Genomic DNA, 27069 nt, shown 5'->3' on the forward strand with positions numbered 1-27069 from the left:
ACATGAACACCAGGCTGGGTAGTGGGGTAGGAACCAGGGTTGCAATAACAGTGTTATATGATGTTTTCGGCTGTATTACTAAGTTGGGGGAGAGGGCTAAGGTAGAAGTGTGGGGGAGGGCAGCACAGTCCCTGCGTATTGGTCATTGCATGTGTCTGTCGGATCAGGCTGGCTCATGCCATCAGCTCTCAGTTCAAACAAAGTGTTTCTTAACGAGTAATTGTCATTGCATTTATATAGCGCTTACTACTCCTGCCGAGGCGCTGAGGAGTTTTTTGGCGAGTAGCACACTACTCTAGAACCCAAAAGGTATAGGGAAAATGAATTCATTTGAGCCCTGGAAATGTGAGTTTGTTAGTTGGATTGAAAAGGCCAGTGGAGGGACAGAAGAGGGAAGGGTCTAGAAAGTGTTTATTGGGAGATCATAGCAGCAGGAGGAGGTTTGGGATGAGTAAAGGGGAGATGGAGGAGGGAAGAGTCTCTAGAAGTGGGTTAGGGAGAGAGATGAGGTATTGGATGAGTCTAGGAGCGATGCATGAGGGAAGGGACTAGAAAGGATTGTTTGGGCGATGTGAATAGTAAAAGAGGTTGGAGACGATGCAAGAAGGGGTAGAGGAGGGAGGAGTCTAGAAAGGGTTATTTTGGGGATCACAGTAGTAGAATGGGGTTTGGGATGAGTTAGAGAGCAGAAGTAGAGGATATATTGAGAGAGGTGTAGGGTGAGACATAGGGTAGTGCATTGGAAATGCCAAATATGAAGAAAGTGATAAATATAAAGACCCATAAGTACATGGAAGGTATATATGTACAAGGAGGGTCATATATCTAGATTTAAGTTGTATTACATAAACTCAGACTTTCAAGTGTTGCTGTAATTTCAGCTAATTCATTTGTTTTCATTTAAAAGAAATCCTTTTATTAACTCAATAATGAAGCAATGGTTGATCAATATTTATGATAAAAGATGTACTTATTTATGCAGTGACCTATTTACAAGTTAAAAGAGAGTAATATAACCATGGGTGATATGTACATTTGTTAAGCAGAAATAACAAATATCTATATATTTTTAAACATAATTATTATACATGTTTATAAAAAGCAATACACATATCTAGGTACACATCTATAAATGCTATATAAATGCTTATATACAGAGGGATATGCTGTATATTTCTGTTTGCGTATGGTGGTTATGTGGGGAAGAGCCAATTCTTGAGTAGTTTTCTGAAGATAAGGTGGTTATCCGTGGATCTTTTATTTGGGGGTAAAGAGTTCCATAGCTTGGCTGCTTGAACAGAGAAGGATGTGCCACCCATGTTTGTTTTCTTGTACGGTGGGATTTTGAGACGAGGTGCCCCTCTAGAGCGGAGGTTCCTTTGTTGAATGTGTTTGGTGAGTTTATTCCTGATGAAGAGCGGTCCCGTTTCATGTATTGCTTTGTGGGTGATAAAAAGCAGCTTGAACATGGATCTTCTGGCAACCGGTAACCAATTTGTTTTACGAATTTTGGTGAGAATTTTATAGAATTCATTATTTGCACATTTAGCATTTTGAATTCTGTCTCAATTGTATCTTTTCTTATCTTTTGTGATTGCTGACTTGTATACTCTGTTTCTGTAGGTGAAGTTTGTCTTGGTTTGTTTTTGTTTTGATCCAGGAGTGTTGCAGCTTTCTAATTTGCTGTTTTATCTGTTTTAGTTCTGTATTTTTCCAAGGTGCCTGTTTTCTTTCTTTCTGTTGCATTGTTCTTGGAGGTATTAGGATATCAAAAGCTTCCTGTAGCCACGCATATAGTTTTTTTAATGGAATTCATTGTGTCGAGATCTGTGTTGGACGTTAGTTGTGTTTCTAAGTATTCCAAATTGAGTTTGTTCCACGGTCGATGGGTGGATGCATTTAAGGTGGTTTTCAGGTGTGCTGCCTTGTGGTGTTTTCTGTTGGAAAGCATGCCAATGGCGGTCTGGCCATGTGATCGGAGTAACCGTTTGAATGGTAACTAATTCTGCATTTGCAAAAATGCCATCTAGAATGTGTCTAGTGATGTGTGTGGGTTTATGGATGATCTGATGCAGGTTCAGTGCGTCTAGGCCAGTGAAGATGGTTCTTGGAGGTGTATATTGGGTTTGTCAAACCAAATGTTTTGTTCACCCAGAAAGCATAGGTTGGGGTATAGTGTTATAAGGGTTGAAACTGTGTCTAGAAGTGTGTCTGGGATTGTCGCCTTGCTAGGTGGAGGTCTCTAAAGGAGCAGGAAGTTACAGGGCGATGACGTTGTGGGATTGCATCTGCTGAAAAGGGCCTCACAATCTTATATGGAGACGTCGTCAGCTTTGCGGATAGTTATTGTTTCCTTGACTATACCAGCTAGGACGCCTCCTCTTTTCCTTGTACCATTTGTGTGGCACTTTGGTAGACTAGAGGAACGGCTTTGTACACCGCTGGAGCCACTGGAGCCATGCCTCCTCCCAGTTATGACACAGTTATGAAGAGTAAGTCAGGTTGTGTGTCAGTGAGAAGGCCCATCTGTGAAGCTGATGTGGCTGGGCTGGGCTCGAGGGTTACAATCCATGTGCTCCAAAGCTTGGGGTGTTGCAGCCCCAGGTCCGAGGGTCTTGTCCTCGACCCTCTGCTGGTGCGTTAGATGGTTGAGCTGGGACAGAATGAGGGACTGTTGCAGATTGCCCCATGCATTGTGCATAAGGCTAGCGCTGGCCCTGGAGGGGTGGGGTATGCGGTGCAGTGCTTTCAGTGCGGTGGGATGCGGTCCCCTTGTTATAGATTAAGGGAGGCCCTGCAGAGTAGCCTTGCACCTTGTCCAGCTGGACTCTAGGCTACTCCTCAGAGGCAGGTGTGCACCCCGCTGCAGTGGTCCACCCAGGTGCTTCCTGCATATGCTGTCTGCTCCCCTCCCCCACCCCCTCCTCTGGTTCAAATGCAGAAATGGAAGTATTTTTCAAAGCTGGCCTCTTTGTCCACTGTTTGACCAGAGTGACAGAGGAGGCTCTGAGGTTCCCAGAGAGCTGGACTCCCTTTTCAGGGTCGTGTGGTCGACGGTGGCGCCCAGTATCATGACTTCTGTTTATGCACCTCGAAGTGGCGGAATCTCTCCAGCATCTAGTGCTAGACATGATCCGGACCCTTGGGGATGTGGCCCTCAGTTCCCACCTCCTTCTACAGCTACAAATGGAGTTGAGTGTTGAACAACAACACAATTTGAACTGTGATGCTCTGTAATCTGGCTTCACCCACTTTCATCACTTGTGTTTGTTCTGCAAAGTGCATTGTCAGTTTTCAGACAGGGCTGCCAACATATTTCAGCTTTTAATGCCATTTTCAGTTATACATTTTAAAAAGCCAAACTACAAATGCTAACGTCGTTGATTATTTACATTTTTGTGCAGCTGGTAGTGAGGTTATATTTGAATATTATATTTATTTGAACAGAAGTTTTGCTACACTTGCAAAGAGCGGCCGGTACAGAAGGGAGCTTTGTCGCGTCTCTTTTCTCTAAGTGACCAACTGGTCTCGGATGTGCAGTATTTTTCAGACTGAATCTATTAACATTTTAGCAAGAGCCTGAGCTGTTTTAGGACACTTGAAGCTTTGAAATCTCTTTTTTTTTCCTCGTTTGTCCTGGTTGCTTTGTTGTCCCATGAAGCACTTGTTGACTATTTGTCTCAGTAGGTTCTATTCTTTCTTTTGTTATTAATATCTTTCTCTTTTTATGTCACCCTCATTTCTCCTCAATTCCCACCTTTAAAGCCCCTCATTCTAACACTGGGCTGGAGAGGCTGATCCTCACTTGAATGAATGCTGCAATGAATCGCTGCCTCCTGCGCGTTCCAACTCCCGCCACGCCCTCCTTCCTTTCATAATCTCAGGTTGTGTGCTATGCACATACGACTTATTCTTTGATGCACTCAGTTTTCGGTCAGTTTATGTCTTACTTTTGTGTTCCTTGCCAGGTCTAAGAAATATAGGGCACGGTATTTAATTCACTGATTAAAAGGAGATTTGTAGGAATATTCATCATTATGTTCAGAAACCCATCAAGGCCAGGTTTTATGTTCATTTAAATTATCGATAAATCATCAACAAACCTGATCGATAAATTTGTGACAACCACATTGTTGTCTTAGTCCACAACTACATGAACGATATTGCATTAAATGGTGCCAATGTTGCACCCATCGCTCATTCGCTTCCTCCAGAGTAACATTAAACATATAAAAATGTTGTTTTAACAACATTTCAATCAATCTAAACAGATGTCTGTATATCAGCATCTACAGGTGACCTTGAGGAAAGGACGAATGTAGCGCGTTACTAGGCGTGCTATTACCATGCAGCACGTTACAACGCGGTCGTTAAAACGACCGCGTTGTTACCACGCGTGGCTTTACATCGCAAGTCGTTTCTACGACTTGCGCTAGGTGGCGCGCTGGATTCAGGAATAGTATAAATTTCTATTCCTACTCCAGTTAGCGCAACAGCAGGGAATGTGTTGGATTTAAAATCCAACACATTCCTTGGTCTTGCACGCCACCTAGCGCAAGTCGTAGAAACGACTTGCGATGTAAAGCCACGCGTGGTAACAACGCGGTCATTGTAACGACTGCGTTGTTACCTACCTGTGTGTTAATAGCAGCGTTGTAAACGCTGTTTCCCGGAAAGGACGTTTGTTGCACCTTTCACTTCTTGTTTAATACTAGTTTAGAAACTGGTGAAATCCACTGAAAAATATCTGAAAGTGTCTCCCTGGTGTATGACAACCCTTCTCTTTAAGAGTTACACTGTGTCCCACATATGCGACGCGAGTGAGAAAAGGAAATGTTCACATTCAAAGATCTACAGATCTTACCTAAAAATAAATTATAGGTGTTATAGGAAACATCCTACGAAGGATCTACTCCTGCAAAGACACATTTCATACATAGTCCAATTATTCAGTTGAAAGCAGTTTTATTTTTTGTGTTCCGTTGGTGCATATGGTTGAATTGCCTCCCTCCGGTCTCTTTTGCTGACGCCCCTCTCGCCAGACTCCAGTCCACTACACTCCCTCAAGTGGGATCATGGCTGCTTCAATGTCCGCAAGGGACGTCATTTTATGAAGTCGCACCCCTCCCATGCCCGCGACTCTTCTTGTATTGCACAGGTTTGTAAATGACTCACTAGGCGTGAGTCCGATTGGTGAGATGCCACCGGAAGAAGCCGCAGAGGGGCTGTCCCTAGAGCAGAGGATTGTAAATTCACATCCAGACTCCAGAGTCGATTGGAGAGTATTTTGGGTGTCCATTAAAGGTTCCAATGCCACAGGTCTAAGCAAGCGACAGGAGCCTCGTTCCATGGGCTCTCTTCATCTGGGGAACATTCAAAGGGCATGCTTCTCTGCAGGGCAGAGATGTGCCCAGTGGCCTGCCCTGCTACCCTTCCTCTGCGCCCCCTGGGACCCTGGCCCCGTCCCCGCACACCCACCTGTCATACGCGCAGTGCGTGTTGGTGCTGACCGTGGTGTCCTCATCATCTGAAATCAACCAATGGAGCTGGGGCGCGTGGCGCAGGCGGATGGTGGGCCAGTGCTTGTTGGTGACGTACTTGCAGTCAGCGTTGTAGTCCCCTAATATTAGGATATTCTGAGGGAAGGCAGGGTGAAAAAAAAGAAGGTTAGATGGACAGGTAACATGTACACCCTGGACAAGTAAAGCCTTCAGTGTTTGAACCTGCAACAGTCAGAGCTACGGGTCTGCATCGAAGCAGGCCCTGTGGGATGAGTGCTGCTCAGAAGGGGCTCAAAGAACAGCTCAGTGTGTGACTGTCAAGGTCCCTGGACCACCCATATAACATGGCATCTTACACTGCATACCACAAAATATGACCTGATGTTTAATCCCAAAGACCACCACTAGATGTCACCAAAGCCCTGTCCTTTCAGCAGTCAGAGGTGACCTCAATACACTAAGCACATACAATTGTGTGTCTCTGCAGAGATTACCGCTTGCCTTTGTATCGATGTTAGAATCACAGATACATGCAACACGCGTCCCCATGTCAGTACCTACAGTCCTACGTCTGTCCAGCCTGGGACCAATCAATGCTGCGCCTGCCTGCCCCTACAACAGTGGGTGCTGCCACACCCCTCCTCTGAGTGTAGGGGGCCTTTCTTCCTGTGCTCCCAGGAAAATAACTTATCCAGTGCCTGCTACAGGGACTTCTAGGCGCTCACCTGAGTGAGTGATGCGTGAACACCCACCTAAGTGAGGAGGCTAGAAGTCACTGTAGCAGTGTAAGGAAGACTACAGTGACTCATGAGTACTCACCTGAGTGAGTGACGCATGAACGCGGGTCCCTTGCTCACTTTGCAACTGGATTCAAGCTAACCTGGCTGATGAGGGGTGTTACCCAGAAACCGGTCCCAGGATGCTTGCTTCTGGTTCAGGGAAGACCTGGCTTAGCAGTTCGGGCTGGACTGTTCCCATGATGCACAGGGTCAATACTGATTTGCATATAGCTGTGTCTGAACTGGGGTGGCATGGTGAGCAAAAGAACGACGATCTGTGACTGGGGGTGAGTGTCTTAAAAGTTTCAGTGCTCCGTCCATCATCTCCTTGTGTTTACAGGGACTTGGTGGCACTCACCTGAGTGAGTGATGCATGAACACTCACCTGAGCAAAGAGATGCTGCTGCGTGCTGTAAGGAGGACTACAGGGACTCATAGGTACTCACCTAAGTGAGTTACATGTGAGCTCCCACTTGAGTGAGGAGACGCTGCTGCACCATGTAAGGAGGGCTACAGTGACTGCTAGGTGCTCACCCGAGTGAGTGACATGTGACCACTTACCTGAGTGAGTAGCCGCTGCTGCGCGTCCTCCCACACATCGAAGAGTGCATCCACCTCACGCACAGCATAGTCCGGACTTGTGTGAATGGACACCAGAACCAGATCCTTAACCACTGAAAACAAACAGAAGTAACTCTGGAGGTGGGGTGCACCCAGGGTCAAAACACACACAGGAACACAACTACACACAAGCTGCACACAGGGGAAAAATACAAACTGGAAGACAACTGCACACAAGCTGCACACAGGGAAAAATTACACACAAGGGCACGATAACTGAACACTGAGGGGCATATTTACAACACCTGAGCGGCACATTAACGCCACCGGAACGTCACTTTTATGACACTCCGGCGGTGCAGTGTGCTGGCCCATATTTACAAGGTAACCTAAAAATATCCTATGTGACTTTTCAAGGCCTTGTAAATATGGCCTCTTTTCACGCATCACTCTGCGTCCGTTCCGTGGGTGTTGCTGTGGGTGTTCCCATACAACATCCATGCAATCTGACGCATTCCCAGATTTACAAGGTTTCGTAAACCTGGGAATGCGTCACAATCTTATGTCTCCCCAGAGGAGGCATGAGGGAGGCGCAACAAGGAGAAATACCATGATTTCTCCTTGTTTTTTTGCTCTTTCTATGCGGGCTGCATTCTGCAGCACACATAGAAGGAGGAAAACGTCATTAATTCTTGTTTTTTGTGCAGGAAGGTTTCCCTTCCTATGCATAAACAATCCCCCCTGCAATGCAGGCACCCTTGCACCATGGGGCAAGGGTGCCTGTGTTGGCGCTAGGCAGCCAATTGTGCAACACCGCAGAAGAAAGTACAGGGATGTGTCATATTGCTGTAAACATGATGCATCCCTGCATTTTTCCAATCATGCAGTGCGGCACAGCAAGATGGCTTGAGGCGTCACACTGCATCATTTTCTAGTAAATATGCCCCTGGGATCACAAACAAACCACAGTGGTAAGACCAGGGGGCATATTTGCATGAAAATGGCGCAAGTGTGGTACTAGGCGCACTCCTAGGACCTGACCTGGGGCTACGAGGAAGCGGAGGGTGTAGGGCAGATCATGAGAATTCTATTAAACCTGGGCTGGACTTACTGCCCATAACAAAGCACTGAATATTTTATGGATCCTGATTCAAGCTCTTTCTTTGAAAACAAGCTGGAAAGTTAAGAAGGACTACTTCGCATGCAGAGCGGCGAGATTGCTGCTCTAGGACAGGGTGTTCAAGCAGTGAACCAGGCTCACAGCGACACCAGAGCACACCTCTGCTAGGAGCAGGAGCCGTCTGCTGTGGCACCAGCCAGAGAGGCTTTGAGCCCAGGACCAGTGAGGCCTCCGGATGGGATCCAACCTTCATCAAGAGGACATTGTGTGCTTGGCTCCAGTGAAGAGGCTGATGGCGCTATAACAAGTCTCTCCGGAGCCATCAACACAGCAGCTAGAGAAGCACACACACTGCCGGAGTGTTGCGTACATTCAGAAATGTCCTGGAAACTTCCCACAAGGAGACAACGTCTTCTAACTGACTTCACTCCAGCCCATATGAACTCTGGTTACAATCTTGGGCCAATGTGGACCATCTGTGGTGCTCTAGTGTCCTCTGGTGGAAAGGCTGGGTACCACACTGCTGTTGGGCTGTTACCATGGTGACAAACTGGTTTTACACTTCTCTTCTTTCTGAGGCTGAGTCCTTGGACCTCATGGAGGGAGTTGCTTACAGGAGGAATGCCATGGACTATTGGTCCAGGGAGGGATCAGCCAGAAAATGACAATGCCCCCTACTTGAACCAAACCTCTAATCACATCAACAGGCAGAGCGAGCAAAACTGGCCTTCCTTGGAATAAAACCCTTCACCCATGCATTCTCCTTCCATCTATCTATACATCTATCTTTTCACCCACCTGCCTGTCCATCCATCCATCACCCATCCTTTCACTCATCCATCCATCCTTCCATCATCTTTCCATCCATCCATCAATCCATCATCCATCCATCCATCATCTATCCACCCATCCATCCATCATCCATCCACCCATCCATCATCCATCCATCCATCATCCATCCATCCATCCATCCATCCATCATCTATCCACCCATCCATCCATCATCCATCCACCCATCCATCATCTATCCACCCATCCATCCATCCTCCATCCATCCAGCCATCATCTATCCACTCATCCATCCATCCACCCATCCATCCATCCATCATCCATCCATCTATCCATCATCCATCCATCGTTCCATCCATCCATTATCCATCCATCATCCATCTACCCATCATCCATCCACCCATCCATCCATCCAATCATCTATCTACCCATCCATCACCCATCCATCATCTATCCATCCATCATCCATCCACCCATCCCTCACCCATCATCCATCCATCATCCATCTATCCATCCATCCATCATCCATCCATCATCCATCCATCCATCATCCATCCATCCATCATCCATCCACCCATCCATCACCCATCATTCATCCATCATCCATCCATCCATCCATCATCCTACCATCCATCAGCCATCCACCCATCCATCCATCCATCCATCCATCATCCATCCATCCATCCATCATCCATCCATCCATCAATCCATCAATCATCCATCCATCATCCATCCACCCATACATCGATCACCCATCATCCATCCATCATCTATCCATCATCTATCCATCATCCATCTGTCATCCATCCATCTGTCATCCATCCATCATCCATCCATCATCCATCATCCATCCATCATCCATCCATCCATCATCAATCCATCATCAATCCATCTTCCATCCATCATCCATCCATCATCCATCATCCTTTATCCATCCATCATCCATCATCCTTCATCCATCCATTATCCATCCATCCATCATCCATCCATCCATCACCCATCATCCATCCATTATCCAGCCATCCATCCATCCATCATCTATCCACCCATCCATCCATCCATCCATCATCCGTCCATCCATCATCCATCCATCATCCATCCACCCATCCATCCATCAGCCATAATCCATCCATCATCCATCCATCATCCTTCATCCATCCATCCATCCATCCATCATCCTTCATCCACCTATCCTTCATCCATCCATCCATCATCCAATCATCATCCATCCATCATCCATCCATCCATCATCCTTCATCCATCCATCCATCATCCACCCACCCATCCATCATCCATCCATCATCCATCATCCTTCATCCATCCATCCATCACCCTTCATCCACCTATCCTTCATCTATCCATCCATCATCCATCCACCCATCCATCATCCATCCATCAATCATCATCCATCATCTATCAATGTATCTGTTCTTCCTTACTTCAGTCTTTCATTCACCCTTTCTTTGTTCTCTTTTCTAGCACTCTTCCTTCCGACGTTCTTTCTTTTCTCTCTCTGTCTACCCAGCTTTTTTCCTCTTTCTTACTTTTTCTTTCTCACTTTTCTCTCATACTCAATTTGTATTTATTTATTTGCTATTTTATAGAACACAAGCTCGACCGGAAGATGTTGAAGTGCTTTGCAAGAAAACCAGTTACATTACACAAGGTCACATTCAGTGTTTAGGCACAGGGAGATTAAGACATTTGCCCAGAATCACAGGATGCTGAGCCGACGCCGAGGCTCGAACCTAGTTCCCCAATTCCAAAGTCAGCAGCTCTGCCTCAATTCCACATCCTTTTTAGGTCGAGCCTGGGCAGTGCATTTGCTGCTCTGCGAGGCATGCTGTGGTCAGGTAGGGACTTGCAGCTCCGCCCACTTTCTGCCCATATTTTTCATTGGCTTGTGTTATTGTCCTCTGTACACTGTGGCTTTTAATTGGTCAATAGGCTTAGTAGTCCCTCCTTAGGCACCGCCTTCTCTCATTTCGTAACCTCCCATGGCGACACCCCCTGTTACATGTGCTGTTACTCTGTAGGCTTTAATTACAGCCTCTGAGCACTATTGTCTCAAATAGCTTTGTCCTGCCTGCTGCTGCAGGACACACTCTCGCCTAACACTTTATTATTATTTTTATAGCATGGGGACAGAGCGCATTTGCAATGCAATATGTCTCGCATTTGCAAGAGTTTAAGCTATTAGCATTGTAAAAAACAATGCTTTTTATTTATCTGTTTTAAAAACAACACATAAATAAAAGTGATTGTCATTGACAATGACAATAGCTCAAACTCTCGTAAATGCAAGACCTATTGCATTGCAAATGCTTGTTCTATTGGTTGTTCTCTGTTTCCTCCAAGTTTCATCTTTTCTCTTTTCTATTCCATTAACTGTGTCTCTCAGCCCATGGTGCATGACAAAAGCAGTGAGTGTGCCCCAGTGCTTCTACAGAGTAGCCACACCCTCAGCTCACTGAAGTTGGTTCTTCAGGCCCGAGGCACTGTATTCCCTCATAGCTGCCACGGGGTGGACCTGCCCTTTGCTTGCTCAAGGGATGATGCAGGTTACAGACTGAGAGCCCAGAGGGGAGATCAGTGCGACCGAGCAAAGAATAAGAGAGACCCATGTGTCCCAGTGTGCCACAGGCCCCCCCCCCCCGCCCCCAAACAGGTTCAGTTTAGCCCAATTTCACTTGTAAATAAAGTGTAGGGCAAAGGTGCAGTGAGTGGCGTATGTGCCCCCCCCCCCCCCCCCCCGGGAGGAAAGGACAAAAAACAGAGACGTGCAGGCTGTGTATATTTTAATGAAAAGAATGCTATCCAAGAAATGAATAAACATCAACCGTTCTACAGATACTCCGGTACCCCTCAAAGGACTGGATTGTAAGTGAGTAATTCTCAGATACCCTGCAAAGGATTGGAGTGTAAGTGAGTAATTCTCAGATATTCCTCAAAGGACTGGAGTGTAAGTGAGTAATTCTCAGACATCCTTTGAAGGATTGGTGTGTAAGTGAGTAATTCTCAGACACTCCCTCAAAGGATTGGTGTGTAAGTGAGTAATTCTCAGATACCCCGCAAAGGATTGGAGTGTAAGTGAGTAATTCTCAGATACCCCTTTGAAGGATTGGAGTAATTCTCAGACATCCTTCGAAGCAATGGTGCGTAAGTGAGTAATTCTCAGACACTCCCTCAAAGGATTGGTGAGTAAGTGAGTAATTCTCAGATACCCCGCAAATGATTGGAATGTAAGTGAGTAATTCTCAGATACCCCTTTGAAGGATTGGAGTGTAAGTGAGTAATTCTCAGATATCCCTCAAAGGATTGGAGTGTAAGCGAGTAATTCTCAGATATCCCTCAAAGGATTGGAGTGTAAGTGAGTAATTCTCAGATATCCCTCAAAGGACTGGACCACGGTTTTCTCCAAAAACTAACATCTGCTAAAATCCTGACTTAGCCATCCCTAACATAGGGGGTGGATTATGCTGATATGACCCTGTGGGTCGTATCAGCAAGGTTATTGCCGTTTTGCAGGGAACATCGCTGGAAAACCAGCGATGTTACCTGCAAAACGGCGATAACCTCGCTATCTCTGGAATTTTCATCACCCTGGAGAAACACGTTGTTAATAACACGCTACCAGGGGCAATAAATTCCAGAGATAGCCTGCGATAACAAAATTATCGCTAAGCACCGCCAGCGATAATTATCGCTGGCCGTTGATAATATACCCCTTGGTTCTTTAAAAAAATACATCCATTTGTTCTTACATTGTTACTCTTTGCTCTGCCTGTAGTTGTTCCATTACCACTTGCACATTATCCTGTTTCTGTTATTTACCTCAAATTGACACATCACTTAAATTCAAGGAGAAACAGTAAATCGCTTACAACAGGTAACGGTTGCTGCTGTTTACCACAGTACTGGACTGGCTTTACCAGTACTGGGAGGGCAGCACCGAGGGTTGTTTGCTGCATGCAAGGCTTCTAGGTGATAGTTAAATACGACCAAAAGCATGATGACTAAGCATACATGCCAACCCTCCCGATTCAGGCGGGAGACTACCGATTTCAAGGCTAGTCTCCCGCCTCCCGATTCAAGCATCTAGAAACCCGATTCCTCGGGGTTTCGGCTGACAGGGCTTGGTATTGTGTAACGTGCTAATTCTTCCAGCAATACTCAGAGTGGTGATGCGGGGGCTCTAGAAGGGGTAAAAAACCAACAAAGCCTCATTAACAAGCGAAAGGTCTTTTAAAGACCTGTGAAGTACTCGGGGCAGCTGTGGGTGTGCCCAGGAAGCTGTTTCAGCCCGGGTTTCCACACACAATGAAGGGGGGGGGGGGGTTGGTGTATGCACTGCCAGCAACCTGCCAGGCCAGTGCACAACACTTGCATCACCCTCTCTCTGCCTGCCATTGCGCTCCATGCTTCTGAAAGGTAAGAAAAACTGCATTTGCGTTTCAAATGTCCGATTCTGCAGCAGCCACTTCCAAAGCCCATACATGACAGTAACCCGATTCAAGGCCCCATTCTCCCGATTTTTTCTCAAAAATCTCCCACTTTGCTCTTCTGAAATGTTGGCATGTATGACTAAGTGTTCTTTTCAGATTTAAAATAGTGCCTCATGCATTCCAATGAAAGAACTTCCTGGGAGGCGGAATGATACACCAAATAGGTAAAACGGACGTTGAAAGGATAAAACTCTACGGCGTTAAGCCAAACCCAATGTATGAATAGTCTAAAGAGGCTAACAAGACATCCTTTAGATACCTGTCCAGCTAGACCTAAAAGTTAATGAAGGAATATGTGTACGAATTCACGGGAACGTCTGGCGTGTTAAATAAATGTTACACAGTGAAAGGCTGCCCTCCAGTGACCACAGGAGGCACTGCAGTTTTCAATCACTGTTCCCAGGCGGTGCCGTGCTCTGATCCCTCCTTCAACTCTGGTTAATTTAACCCCTTGCATGCCCGCCCCTTTCCCCGCCCAGTGCCGCGCCTTTCATTAGCGGGCGGAGTTCATGACGAGCTGGACTCGTCATGGGCACAGCGCCACCGCAGCCCATGACGAGTCCAGCTCGTCATGGGCACTGAAGGGGTTAATGTAAACAACAACGCAAGGGTGGCCTCCAGTGGTGGATAATGACAGGTGTTGCTATCACTAAATGTAATGGTTACCTATTCATCGATTTTAGAAGCATGAAGAGCAGAGCTGATGTGGCCCAAACAATTTCAGTTGTAAGTGCCTAACTCACGAAGGCTGATTACGAGTTGGCAGTGCTGGGCCTGGAAGTACCCATTTCGGCTTTGAATTCCTCTACTGCAGAATTCCTCGGAGGCATTTTATGTTCTGCCTCTTACCATCAGCTTTAATCAAGTGGTGAATATATGTGGGGTTTCCTGAGTGTCTGGGTGCGGGTGGGTATCTAAGGGGCAGACAATTCGCCCCAGGAGAGGAGGTTGGACATGGACCAGATGGACGCTTCTGTCTGCCGCCCCTACCCAAACTGTAGCAATTTTACCAGTCAGTTCTTAGCTGATAAAACTAGGCCTGGTGCTGTCCAGCAGCGGCTCATCCTTAGGAGCGTTGAGGCATTGACCCCCTAGTGCGAGCCACTACTCCACAGACAGTCCCTATATCCCGATGCTTTTGGCTCCTGTAGGGTAGGGGTGGGGCTACAGAGCAATGATTGACCGAGGCTATGTTAATGAACTGCGCATGTCAGATTGGCCGTGTTTTTGCTGTTGCCAGCCGGACATGTGCTGTTCTGGCTTCTGTAATCACTGATACGTGGGAGCTGGAAGAGCTCCGACAGGGCCCCATCAGTCTTCGACAGAGCGCTGTGTTTGCCTGAGCCAGCCAATCCTGGCGCTGCTCTCATGCTGTTTGGTGTTTAAAGCAGCATGAAAGCAGTGCTTGGATTGGCCAGGATAGTATTGCCCAGCATGCACATCTTTGCCTGGCAGAGTGAGTCCGGAAGTTCAGCTCATCAAGGAAAGAATATTTTTCTTTATATTTCTTTCTTTTTTTTTAAATTACATTTGTGTTGCAAAGGTGATCGGTGCGCATTCTATATAAACGAAACATACCTAGAAATAGAATGGGCCCTGACCACCAGTGCAATACAAATGTAAGCACGTCTGTACTTAAGAAGTGATGTTACTTTTACGTGCTGCACGTGCCTCACCACTTTTAAAAGTCACCAGTCGCCGCTGGTGTTGCCACACCTGATAATCCTCGGTGCGGGGACACTGACCTCTGGTGATCGGACACAGCAGTAGCCAACCATGGATACCACTTTGAGTGACTCGTAATCAGACTCGAAGCCTTCATGCCAGTTTTCTTAACCCAGATGCTGGGCTGTTTCAAAGAACAGAAACATTTAAAAACATATGTCATTAGGGGCTGCCTTTGGTGGTGGTGAATAAAGCTATCCCCATCTTATCAAAACAAATACACCCCATCCGACAACAGGTGGTGTAATGGAGTGGTTATAAAAGTTAGGACGCAATGCATGCCGTGTGTGGTTGTATGCTGAGGAATAAAGATGTCTGTTATGGAGCTCTGTGCTTGGGGTGTTCATGTGTATGCTCCTGGGTTGCAGAAGACTCTACAGACCATTCACCACCCAGGTTTTTACAGATCAGTTTGGTCACTGGTCTCGGATGACTTTGGCTTTTCCTTGTGTTGGAAATAATTGGTCAAAAGTCTAAGTGACAGTGAGCGAGACCCAGGAGTATATTTTATGACCTCTGTGTTCCAGGGCCCCTTGTGCACGTGTCACTGCAATGAGGTATCCAGGAACTCTTTCCAACCCAGGATGATGAAGATTTCCAACTCCACTCCAAGATGGCTGCCACCATGCTACTTCTCCATAAATTTCACTGGAATTCTTCAGAATCTTTCAGTGTTGCACTGCCAACTTTCAGAACACAGACTCCTCTCTCCAGCCATTGTTAGGCGGACAGTCCATCAAACAACGTACTTCCACCCCTCGCTCTTTCCTTGCCAGAGCTGTGTGTCGTAGCTGGTCAGGGCTTGTTGGATCGCAGGGTTTCTGCTTCCTTCTACTTTAGACAAAAGGGTCTAGAAAAGGGCAACTGAGGCCACTAAATGACCTGCGGAGTTCATTGCCTTCTTGGAGGGGGGAGCTATCTCTGCTGTTTTCGTCTCTTAGATTCCTCTATCAGACTTCCATTGCAGAGCTGGACTGGTCTTTAGATGAAACATTGATAGGGCTGGGTTGGAGTCAGTCATGAGTGAGGTGACAAGCCCTTCTGATAGGCTGGTATCTCCGAGAGGCTCACGTGGTTCAGAAGGAGTCACTCACAACTGACTGACTTCATCCCAGCCCAAACAGTTTTTCAGAAGCACCATAAAACTGCAACAAATATATAGTGTCCCCGGTCTTGCGCTGCCACGTGTCATGGTCCTCTCAATTAGAGGTACATAAATGGTGCCTTGTCATGAGCGGGGGCATGAACCAACCAATTCTTACCCGTGGACAGAGAGGAGAAGCGTGCAATGAAAGGCTCGCGGATAAAGATGTCCGTGCCGCAGTTCTCACAGCCGTCATCATAGTGGTACCACTCTGTGGGTTTCAAGATGTCCTCTCTGTGCAGGAAAAAAGGCGGGAAATAGGCTGAGGCTCGCACAAGTGCAGCTGGTAAAGGTTAGAACAGAGGTTGACCATCAGCCTGTAGCAGGGCAGGACTGACTACCTGGCGTTTTGGAATTCTGCTGAGCAGGGGGCTGATTTCACTGCGGTGGGGGCTGATTTAGTTCATGGAGAACTGCGTGTACTTTGAAATAACTAAAGCAAAACGAATTTCATTCAGTACACGCAGGTCCCCATCAACGAAATCAGCCCCCAGCCCAGCAGCATTCCAAAACGCCCGGTAGTCAGTCTGGCCCTGGCCTGTAGCTTTCATGGACAGGCCTGTATTATGGCTCACAGTCTGTAGAAATATAAACCGGATTAAAGATTAAAATATTTGTCCAACCCTAATCGCTTCAGCTTCTCCTAAAATGTAACTTGAGTGAATTTGCAACTTGTGTGTAGGTAACTCAAACCACTAGTATCTGTAGTAGACGTTTGTACTTACTACACTTCTTATGTGAGTTTAGAGTTTATCTGTTTGTATCTTTTATGTAATCCATGTACTCTGAAGTCCTTATGTAATGTAACTGGTTCTATTGTAAAGCACTCTGACACCTTCGGTAAAGTTTGTGCTATATAAAAATGCATAAATAAATACATTAAAACAATGAGCAATCTATCTTTTAGAGCATTTAAATACTGTATGAGTAACTTTAAGCTCTCTAAAAAAGTACAATTTTTTTACAAAAAGTATTAGCTAGCCATTCACGTAAATACTGGTTTATTCTAGATGAAAGGCAGAGGAAGATGGCAGCCGCATTAGACTCACGGATCTAGTGACAAGAGAGGCGCACATTTTAACCAAATGCGGGACATTCATAAAACACGGGGTTATTTACAAGTCCCGTGCACCACCAGTTCTACACTTTTTCCCATTTATTTGTAAACAGGGCCCCCAGTTTTATGGCATCTTTTAACACTGCTGAGTGTATGTATTAATATGTCTGTCTCTATTCAACATATTTGTATTAATCCAACATATTCAATGTGCGTTCATTGAACAAGTGGTGTTACAGCACAGCTATTTACCCCTTTAATTAACAGATAACAATGCTCTTCCACTTGTATGACTGCGGGTCTTAGCACTCACTACAAGTGTGTCTAACTCACTCACTTGGTCCTCTACGATGTGTGTAATCACAAAGGTAAGTTACACTTGTGAGTAATTTTCAAGTGTAATTTACTTTTACAGTTTTGAGTAAATTTACCACTTTTGGCGATTCACAAAACTATCATTGTAAAGTCTCAGTTCCCTGAAAAAAATGGTGAAGACAAATTTACAAGAGTAGCTTATACTACTGCCAAGAGGAAACAGGAGTAGGTGCAGCACCCCACATGGCCAACCACTGGTACTGCAACACCTCCCATAGAAAATAATAGACATATAGATCTAAAATAAAACCCATAGGAAGGAATGTTAAATTAGAATAAAGTATTTGAAATAGTTAAAAATATAAATAAATATAATTTAACGTTAAAAATACATAAATAAAACATCTTTATTTGTTAATTAATTTAACAGTATTTTTGAATTTATATATTAATGTAACATTCACTTTTATTAAAATATATTTAAACTACTTTTAAGTAATTAGTTACCTTGCATGGAAAGGAACTTCACATCATTTTACTGCTGATTTATGGAAACCCTAACCCTGTGTGGTTGCTTGTCCATGATTACAGTCTAACTCGGCCTGTGATATTGTGATTGGTGCCTGCTGAGACAAGGCCAGCGAATGGGAAATACACGTGGGGACAACGGGACCAACTCCAGGACTTACCTCTAGACCACTGGCACCACATCTCCGCTCCACCACTGACATACTGTGTGGTCAGATGCAAAACCGCCATCAACTGTACGGCTTTTACTCAGCTGCCACTTTCTGTGGCATTCTACACAAATCCCCAAATACAGTCCCTTCTTACCTGTAGACATAGGCGTATTTCTCCCGGTAGGTGCTACGCCCCAGATAGTCGGACACCAGTACGTTGTAAGGTAGGCCGGTTGCTCTGGAAGCAAAGCGCAGACAGCACATAAGGTGGTTTAATACATCAGTTTTATACAGTCATGGGTTTTTGTCACTGTTGCTGCAGTACGTAGAAGGGGTTTTACACTCAGACCAATGTTGGCCAAACTACATCATCACCCATTTGTAGTGCTGCCCTCAACCTAATACAAAATGGGCACATGTCAAAAGTGCACAACAGGGCATCATGAGTTGGTGAACAAGGGCAAAGCTGGAGACCGTTTAGGGGTTGTGTATCGAGACTTGGCAAGGAAATGAGTTAAGTGACTCCAGCGGGGGTGAGGGGCCTTCCACTGAGATATTGTATGGTAGGAAACTTATCTTAGATTAAATATAGAAAACCTCCAAACAAAGGGCACTATTAATAAAGGGCACTATTTACAAAGGGCACTATTAACAAAGGGCACTATTTACACATGCAGATTCACTCACTAGTAAACTTACTCTCACACTTTGTAGTAACTTTACCACTTTTTGCTATTCATCATTTCCAAGTGTAAAGTTACCTCAAATTGCAGGCTTACATATCTCCACCACCTCAGTTTAGCATGCGGTGCCAGCATCATCGTAGCGCACCACCATAAATTTACTACCAGCGACTTTACAACTGTATTTTACATTCCACACACATCACGGAGACCTCCACATCAGGGGCGGAGACTTCTGCTTGTAGGTTAGCGAACAGCATTTTGTTGAACATGAATAGAAATAGTGCATTACTGCTAAATGTTCTACAAAGTGCAGTTTGTGAACCTGTCCCTCAACCCTCCAGCAACCAAAGATGGAGGCCTGGACCTGTTGCATGAGTTAATGCTGTGTTAGTAAAACAGCTACCATCACGTGGGGCCTGGCACCAGGTGGCATAAATAAATGCTATGTTAATAATGCAGATACCCGCATGTGCGCCTTGGCACCAGGGAACTTTGAGCATTGTCTCTACTTGCAAAGTGCTTATGATGTGTTTTGTTTTAAAGTCAGTTTCACTTCCTGGTAGTTCCCTTGTTGAGAGGGGGGTAGGTTCAAAGGCTAAAGGTCATCCAACCCCCACAGGACAGTAACAACTTCCTGGGAGTGAGAGGAACAGGAAGTGGTCATACAAAAAGAACTCTCATAAGCAGGGGAAAGATAGGTCTAAATAAACATCAGAAGCTGGATAACAATAGGTCTCTATAGGCAGAGAAACGTGTCCATTACCAGCAGAACAAGTACTAATTAAATGATTTGCTGTAAACTTCAAATAACAAGACAATAGCAAAATGGCCCCCATGGCAATAAATGATTATATAGAAAGTAAATTTGTACCATGAGATTCTAGTTAATTAATTAATATTTTTCTGTAAACCATAAAAGATATAGATATATATGCCTTAATACAACCTTATAAGTGGACCCTGCCCTTCAACCATTTCACATGAATTATTGGAACAAGAGAAACAATGAATACATCATTACAATAGGGACCTAAAGGGAAGTAAACATTAAGGGCAAAAGCCTATTTACTCAGAGTCCATCAAAGAAGACGAAGACACAGGAGGAAATTGTCAGCAAAAATCAACCGCTTTGATGTCAAAATGAATCGACGTTTCGGTCTCTTCACCCTCCCTATAGGGCCATCCTCAGGACTGAGCAAGGGTGATTATATTTGTATAAATAATGTGTGTCATTAATGCAACCGCCTGCTAGAACATATATTGGCCCTTGCTCAGTCCCGAGGAAGGCCCTATAGAGTGGGTGAATGGAACCAAAACGTTGATTCATTTTGACTTCAAAGAGGTTGATTTTCGCTGAGAACTTCCTCCTATGGCTTTGTCTTCTTTGATGGAGTGAATAGAGCCTTTTGCCCTTGATGTTTAATCCCCTTCTTTTTGTGTTTCCAATTATAGCGAAGTACTTATTGTTTCTCTTGTTGCAATAATTTAAGTTAAAGGGCGGTGTCTATACATACATAATTGTACAAACAATATTTCATATCTTTCTGAAAACCATCTAGATAGATAGATAGATAGATAGATAGATAGATAGATAGATAGATAGATAGATAGATAGATAGATAGATAGATAGATAGATAGATAGATAGATAGATAGATAGATGGTTTTCTGAAAGATATGAAATATTTTTGTAAAAATGCTCTCCTTATGACTAATTAATTCATTATTAACTGCTGGCACAAATTTGCTTTGTGCCTAGGGGGCCATTTTGCTGTTTTCTTGATACGCTTGTTACCCCAGCCCCATTTGCGAGTTAAAGGGTACATCCTCTTCTGTTAAGGTGCCAGATTTCAAACAAAACAGCAGTGTTAGCGATGCCGTGTCACATGTGGAACTTTTGCCTGCTTTTGAATGTGCACCGGACTGCTTCAAACCAGGACAGCTGGTAACAAACAGACAACCAGGAGTGGCTACACCTGGCTGGGGGCCAGATGGAACAGAGGAATGTGTAAAGAGCTCTGACAAGGGTGTGGTGAGAAGAGAGTAAGTGAAAGGAACCCTGCCAATGGTGCTGACATCAGAGGAATGAGGAAAGAACCCTGATAAGAGTCAGCGAGATCAGAGGAATGAGGAAAGAACCCTGATGAGAGTCAGCGAGATCAGAGGAATGAGGAAGGAAACCTGGTGAGGGTAAAGAAAGATTAGAGGATTCTGTAACTACCCTTTGCAAGGGGGAATAGAAATCAAAGGAATGAGGAAAGAACAATGGTGAGAGTCAGCGAGATCAGAGGAATGAGGAAAGAACCCGAGAGTCAGCGAGATCAGAGGAATGAGGAAAGAACCCTGATGAGAGTCAGCGCGATCAGAGGAATGAGGAAAGAACCCGAGAGTCAGCGAGATCAGAGGAATGAGGAAAGAACCCTGATGAGAGTCAGCGAGATCAGAGGAATGAGGAAAGAACCCTGATGAGAGTCAGCGAGATCAGAGGAATGAGGAAAGAACCCTGATGAGAGTCAGCGAGATCAGAGGAATGAGGAAAGAACCCGAGAGTCAGCGAGATCAGAGGAATGAGGAAAGAACCCTGATGAGAGTCAGCGCGATCAGAGGAATGAGGAAAGAACCCTGATGAGAGTCAGCGAGATCAGAGGAATGAGGAAAGAACCCTGATGAGAGTCAGCGAGATCAGAGGAATGAGGAAAGAACCCTGATGAGAGTCAGCGAGATCAGAGGAATGAGGAAAGAACCCTGGTGAGAGTCAGCGAGATCAGAGGAATGAGGAAAGAACCCTGGTGAGAGTCAGCGAGATCAGAGGAATGAGGAAAGAACCCTGATGAGAGTCAGCGAGATCAGAGGAATGAGGAAAGAACTCTGATGAGAGTCAGCGAGATCAGAGGAATGAGGAAAGAACCCTGATAAGAGCCAGCGAGATCAGAGGAATGAGGAAAGAACCCTGATGAGAGTCAGCGAGATCAGAGAAATGAGGAAGGAAACCTGGTAAAAGTGCAGGGAGATCAGAGAAATAAGGAAGAAACCCTGGTGAGGGTACAGAAAGATTAGAGGATTCTGTAACTAACCTTTGCAAGGGGGAATAGAAATCAAAGGAATGAGGAAAGAACACTGGTGAGAGTCAGCGAGATCAGAGGAATGAGGAAAGAACCCTGATGAGAGTCAGCGAGATCAGAGGAATGAGGAAAGAACCCTGATGAGAGTCAGCGAGATCAGAGGAATGAGGAAAGAACCCTGATGAGAGTCAGCGAGATCAGAGGAATGAGGAAAGAACCCTGATGAGAGTCAGCGAGATCAGAGGAATGAGGAAAGAACCCTGGTGAGAGTCAGCGAGATCAGAGGAATGAGGAAAGAACCCTGATGAGAGTCAGCGAGATCAGAGGAATGAGGAAAGAACTCTGATGAGAGTCAGCGAGATCAGAGGAATGAGGAAAGAACCCTGATAAGAGCCAGCGAGATCAGAGGAATGAGGAAAGAACCCTGATGAGAGTCAGCGAGATCAGAGAAATGAGGAAGGAAACCTGGTAAAAGTGCAGGGAGATCAGAGAAATAAGGAAGAAACCCTGGTGAGGGTACAGAAAGATTAGAGGATTCTGTAACTAACCTTTGCAAGGGGGAATAGAAATCAAAGGAATGAGGAAAGAACACTGGTGAGAGTCAGCGAGATCAGAGGAATGAGGAAAGAACCCTGATGAGAGTCAGCGAGATCAGAGGAATGAGGAAAGAACCCTGATGAGAGTCAGCGAGATCAGAGGAATGAGGAAAGAACCCTGATGAGAGTCAGCGAGATCAGAGGAATGAGGAAAGAACCCTGATGAGAGTCAGCAAGATCAGAGGAATGAGGAAAGAACCCTGATGAGAGTCAGCGCGATCAGAGGAATGAGGAAAGAACCCTGATGAGAGTCAGCGAGATCAGAGGAATGAGGAAAGAACCCTGGTGAGAGTCAGCGAGATCAGAGGAATGAGGAAGGAACCCTGGTGAGGGTACAGAAAGATTAGAGGATTCTGTAACTAACCTTTGCAAGGGGGAAGAGAGATCAGAGGGATGAGGAAAGAACCCTGGTGAGAGTCAGCGAGATCAGAGGAATGAGGAAACCCTGCTGAGAGTGCAGAGAGATTAGAGGACGGTTTAAGGGTCCCTTGCAAGTGGGCAGAGAGATCTGAGGGATGAGGAAGAAACCCTGCTGAGAGTGCAGAGAGAGTAGAGGATTCTGTAACTATTATTTACAAGGGCAAAAGAGATCAGAGGAATGAGGAAAGAACCCAGGTGAGGGTGCAGAGAGATCAGAGGAATGAGTAAATCCAGACAAGAAAGAAGAGAGATTAGAGGTGTGGTCAAGGATCATTTGCAAGGGGGAAGGGTGATCAGAGGAAGAGGAAGAGGAAACACTGCTGAGGGTGCAGAGAGATTAGAGGAATGTGTAAGTCCCTGCCTGTCTCTGAGCCCGTGCCCAAGGCCCTCCAGAAGGTGAGGGGTCCTGAGGATGCTGCCCACGGACCTCAGGGGTGTGACGCGCCTACTCATCGTTCGGACGCACCTGATGAAGGTGGAAGCGCTGATGCCCACCAATCCAAAGAGGGTCAGCCTACCCAGGGTGCGGGGGAACGGGACGGGGTAGAAGAATGTGGTAGGCTCTGCCCAGGGTGCAGGGGGATGGGGGTGGTAGGTGCGGGGGGATGGGGGTGGTAGGCTCTGCCCAGGGTGCGGGGGGATGGGGGGTGGTAGGCTCTGCCCAGGGTGCGGGGGGATGGGGGGTGGTAGGCTCTGCCCAGGGTGCAGGAGGATCAGAGGAGGGTAGCGGGACCTTCTTAGGGTGCGGGGGATGGGGGTGTGGTAGACTCCACCCAGGGTGCAGGGGATGGGGGGGTGGTAGGCTCTGCCCAGGGTGCTGGAGGATCAGAGGAGGGCAGCGGGCCCTTCTTAGGGTGCGGGGGGATGGGGGTTGGTAGGCTCTGCCCAGGGTGTGGGGGATGGGGGGTGGTAGGCTCTGCCCAGGGTGTGGGGGGATGGGGGGTGGTAGGCTCTGCCCAGGGTGCGGGGGATGGGGGGTTGGTAGGCTCTGCCCAGGGTGCAGGGGATGGGAGGGTCGTAGGCTCTGCCCTGGGTGCAGGGGATGGGGGGTGGTAGGCTCTGCCCAGGGTGCGGGGGGTTGGGGGGGTGGTAGGCTCTGCCCAGGGTGCTGGAGGATCAGAGGAGGGCAGCGGGCCCTTCTTAGGGTGCGGGGGGATGGAGGGGTGGTTGGCTCTGCCCAGGGTGCGGGGGATGGGGGTGGTAGGCTCTGCCCAGGGTGCTGGAGGATCAGAGGAGGGCAGCGGGCCCTTCTTAGGGTGCGGGGGGATGGGGGGGTGGTAGGCTCTGCCCAGGGTGCGGGGGATGGGGGGTTGGTAGGCTCTGCCCAGGGTGCGGGGGATGGGGGTGGTAGGCTCTGCCCAGGGTGCCGGAGGATCAGAGGAGGGCAGCGGGCCCTTTCTAGGCTGCACAGCCCCTGCTCGAAGGTGGAGGGAGCGAAGGACAGGTGAATAGGTAACTTTATTTGATTACAAATATAATCATAAAAGCAGGACATACATACCATACATATACAGAATAAGTAGTTAGGATGACCAAAGTAATATAAAAATACGAGTTTTAAAAACAGCTGTCAAATGTCGGTATCGATGAAGAATCGTCGGGTTCGCATACCCTAGTATTGCAGGCCAGAGAACACAGGGGAGCAGGGGTGGGGGGGGTGGTACTCACTGGCTGAGCTCTCGGACCAGGCTGATGATGGCCTCGTTATCTTTGCTCATCACCTCCTGGATGCTGATCAGCTCATAGCGCCGCAGGATCTGAGGGAGAGAGAGGGGGGTCCAGACAGTTATGCTGCACGGTGCGAAAATGCTCAACTACAGCCCCTTGTGCCCCTCCTTGTGCACACAAGCATGCCCCCAGGAACAAAAAAACGGCCCCCACCGGTCCAAAACCGACCACCCCCCTACCCATCAGGCCCTGGTGCCCGCTACGGCCAGTCCGGTCCTGTCTAACATCAGAGCAGTGAAATAAGGTTTGTTTTCTGTGCTCGTCAGAGCACCTAAGCCTGCGCCCCAGTGATTGCCGGTCTGCAGCCTGCCCGGGCCTGCAACCTGCCTGGGGCCTGCAGCCTGCCCGGGGTCTGCAGCCTGCCCGGGCCTGCAACCTGCCCAGGGCCTGCAGCCTGCCCGGGGTCTGCAGCCTGCCCGGGGCCTGCAACCTGCCCAGGACGGAAGCCTGCCCGGGGTCTACAGCCTGCCCGGGGCCTGCAGCCTGTCCAGGGTCTGCAGTCTGCCCGGGGCCTGCAGCCTGCCCTGGGCCTGCAGCCTGTCCAGGGTCTGCAGCCTGCCCGGGGCCTGCAGCCTGCCCTGGGCCTGCAGCCTGCTCGGGGTCTGCAGCCTACCCGGGGTCTGCAGCCTGCCCGGGGCCTGCAGCCTGCCAGGGGCCTGCAGAGAGCTGAGAGAGGGAGTCAATGGCCGTTGGCAACTGACCGTCTCTCCCGCCTCTCTCGGGTCTCTTGACCCCAGAGTGATGGGGAAATGTGAATCGCCGCCTCCCTTTAAACTAGGGCCACTGGAATTATGTGGCAGGGCAGGGACAAATTATGCAGCAAGAAAAGGCAAATTATGCTGCACATTTTGTGATAATATTACTATATAATTTTGCCATTGTAAAACTTGTTAACACTGTCTGCACCTCTTTAGTACCAGTTTAGCACTCAAATATAGCAATAAACTAAAGAAAGGCGACCAGTAAACCTTTGCAGAGGACTTTCCACTGTGCGGCAACACATTTTGCTGCTTTTTAGTAACTTTTAAACCATTTGAACTGAAACATTTTTTTTTGTTAAAATCTGCAGATTATGCGGCAGATAATGGATTAAGTGGCAAATGCGGTAAATCTATAGCTATGTGTAAATCACCGCATAATCGCATCATTCCAGTAGCCCTGCTTTTAACACAGCACTGCCTCTTTGCTTGATGGCGAGCGGTGAGTGTGGGGTATACGGTGAGGCGGAAATGCAGTGTTTGGTGGGAGAGGGTGGCTGGACGTCATGCGTTAGGGTGGTTGGAGGAGGGAGGAATCAAAGCCTTGTGAGGGTGGTATGAAGCCAGGTGCTGAGTTGGGGTGGAAGGAGGGAGGATGTCTTTATGGGCGGTACAAAGATGGCAGGTACCTTCTGTGTGCTTGAGGGTGGAGAGGGCGTTAAGGAGGGTGATGAGGCTGCTGGGGTGAGGGACAGGGTACCAAGTGGGTGTTCTTTTTAAAAGTACAGTCAGGGGAATGCCGGGAGGTTATGTTGTGTGGGAAAGGATGTGTGGGTGAAAGGGTAGATGCGTGGGTGGGTGAAACAATGGGTGAAAGGGTGGATGGGTGACGGAATGTGTAGGTGAGTGAAAGGATGTTTAAAAGGATAGATGGTTGAAAGGATACATAGGAGGGCCAATGGGTGAAAGGATGCATGGATGGGTGGATAGGTGCAAGGATGCATGAGTGAATCGGTAGATGGGTGAAAGGATACATGGATGGGTGAAAGGATGTGTGGGTGGGTGAATGGGTGAAAGGATGCATGGGTCATGGGTGAACAGGTAAAAGGATGTATGGGTAAAAGGATGAACGAGTGAAGGATGGATGGGATGGTGTCAGACTGAATGATGGATAAATGAGTGAATGACAGAATGCAAAAGTGAAAACATAGATATTCATGGGTGAATGGAAGGGTGAAAGGACGCATGGATAGATGTTTGGATGGAAGTGATAAGGGAGCTCTTCTAAGGCGGGCCAGGCTCACTTGCTTCACTTTCTTGGTGCCATCAGAGCTTTGGTGCAAAGTGGCGGGTATTTGAATATTCTGGCTACTACCTTGTAATTCTTATCACCACAGCCGTTCAAGTGAGCTCCATGCCTCCTTCATGTACTAACCACAGCCTCGCCCTTCATCTTACTCACAGCCACTGCTTGTTACAAATGTATATCTTGTAAGCCTGCTCTCCGTGTATGTCCATTCATGTACTTTACTCCTGCACTGCTGCTCTGTAGATATGTTCAGTCATGCACCTTACTCTTGTACTGCTGTTCTCTGTATATGATCAGTCACTGACCACAAATGTTACAGAGTTTAAATACCTGTGGGTTACCCTGATGCCAACCTCAGATGTCTCTAGCAGTCCCTTGCCTCACTACTGTATATA

The 27069-nt window shown here is 47.0% G+C and overlaps 1 protein-coding gene across 1 annotated transcript in view; it reads right to left on the reverse strand.

Annotated features, from left to right (window-relative positions):
• The window catches only part of LOC146797149 (deoxyribonuclease-1-like), a 67160-nt gene that overhangs the window by 34539 nt on the left and 5552 nt on the right, over window positions 1-27069 (reverse strand). Inside the window, exons 3-7 of the mRNA XM_085629824.1 lie at window positions 24608-24696; window positions 18331-18414; window positions 16243-16358; window positions 6842-6954; window positions 5479-5636 (exon numbers count right to left, since the gene is read on the reverse strand). Of these exons, the coding sequence (XP_085485950.1) occupies window positions 5479-5636; window positions 6842-6954; window positions 16243-16358; window positions 18331-18414; window positions 24608-24696 (560 nt within the window). The remainder of the gene's footprint in view (window positions 1-5478; window positions 5637-6841; window positions 6955-16242; window positions 16359-18330; window positions 18415-24607; window positions 24697-27069) is intronic.

This window comes from Triturus cristatus, chromosome 10 (assembly GCF_964204655.1).
Source record: "Triturus cristatus chromosome 10, aTriCri1.1, whole genome shotgun sequence".
Lineage (NCBI taxonomy): Eukaryota > Metazoa > Chordata > Amphibia > Caudata > Salamandridae > Triturus > Triturus cristatus.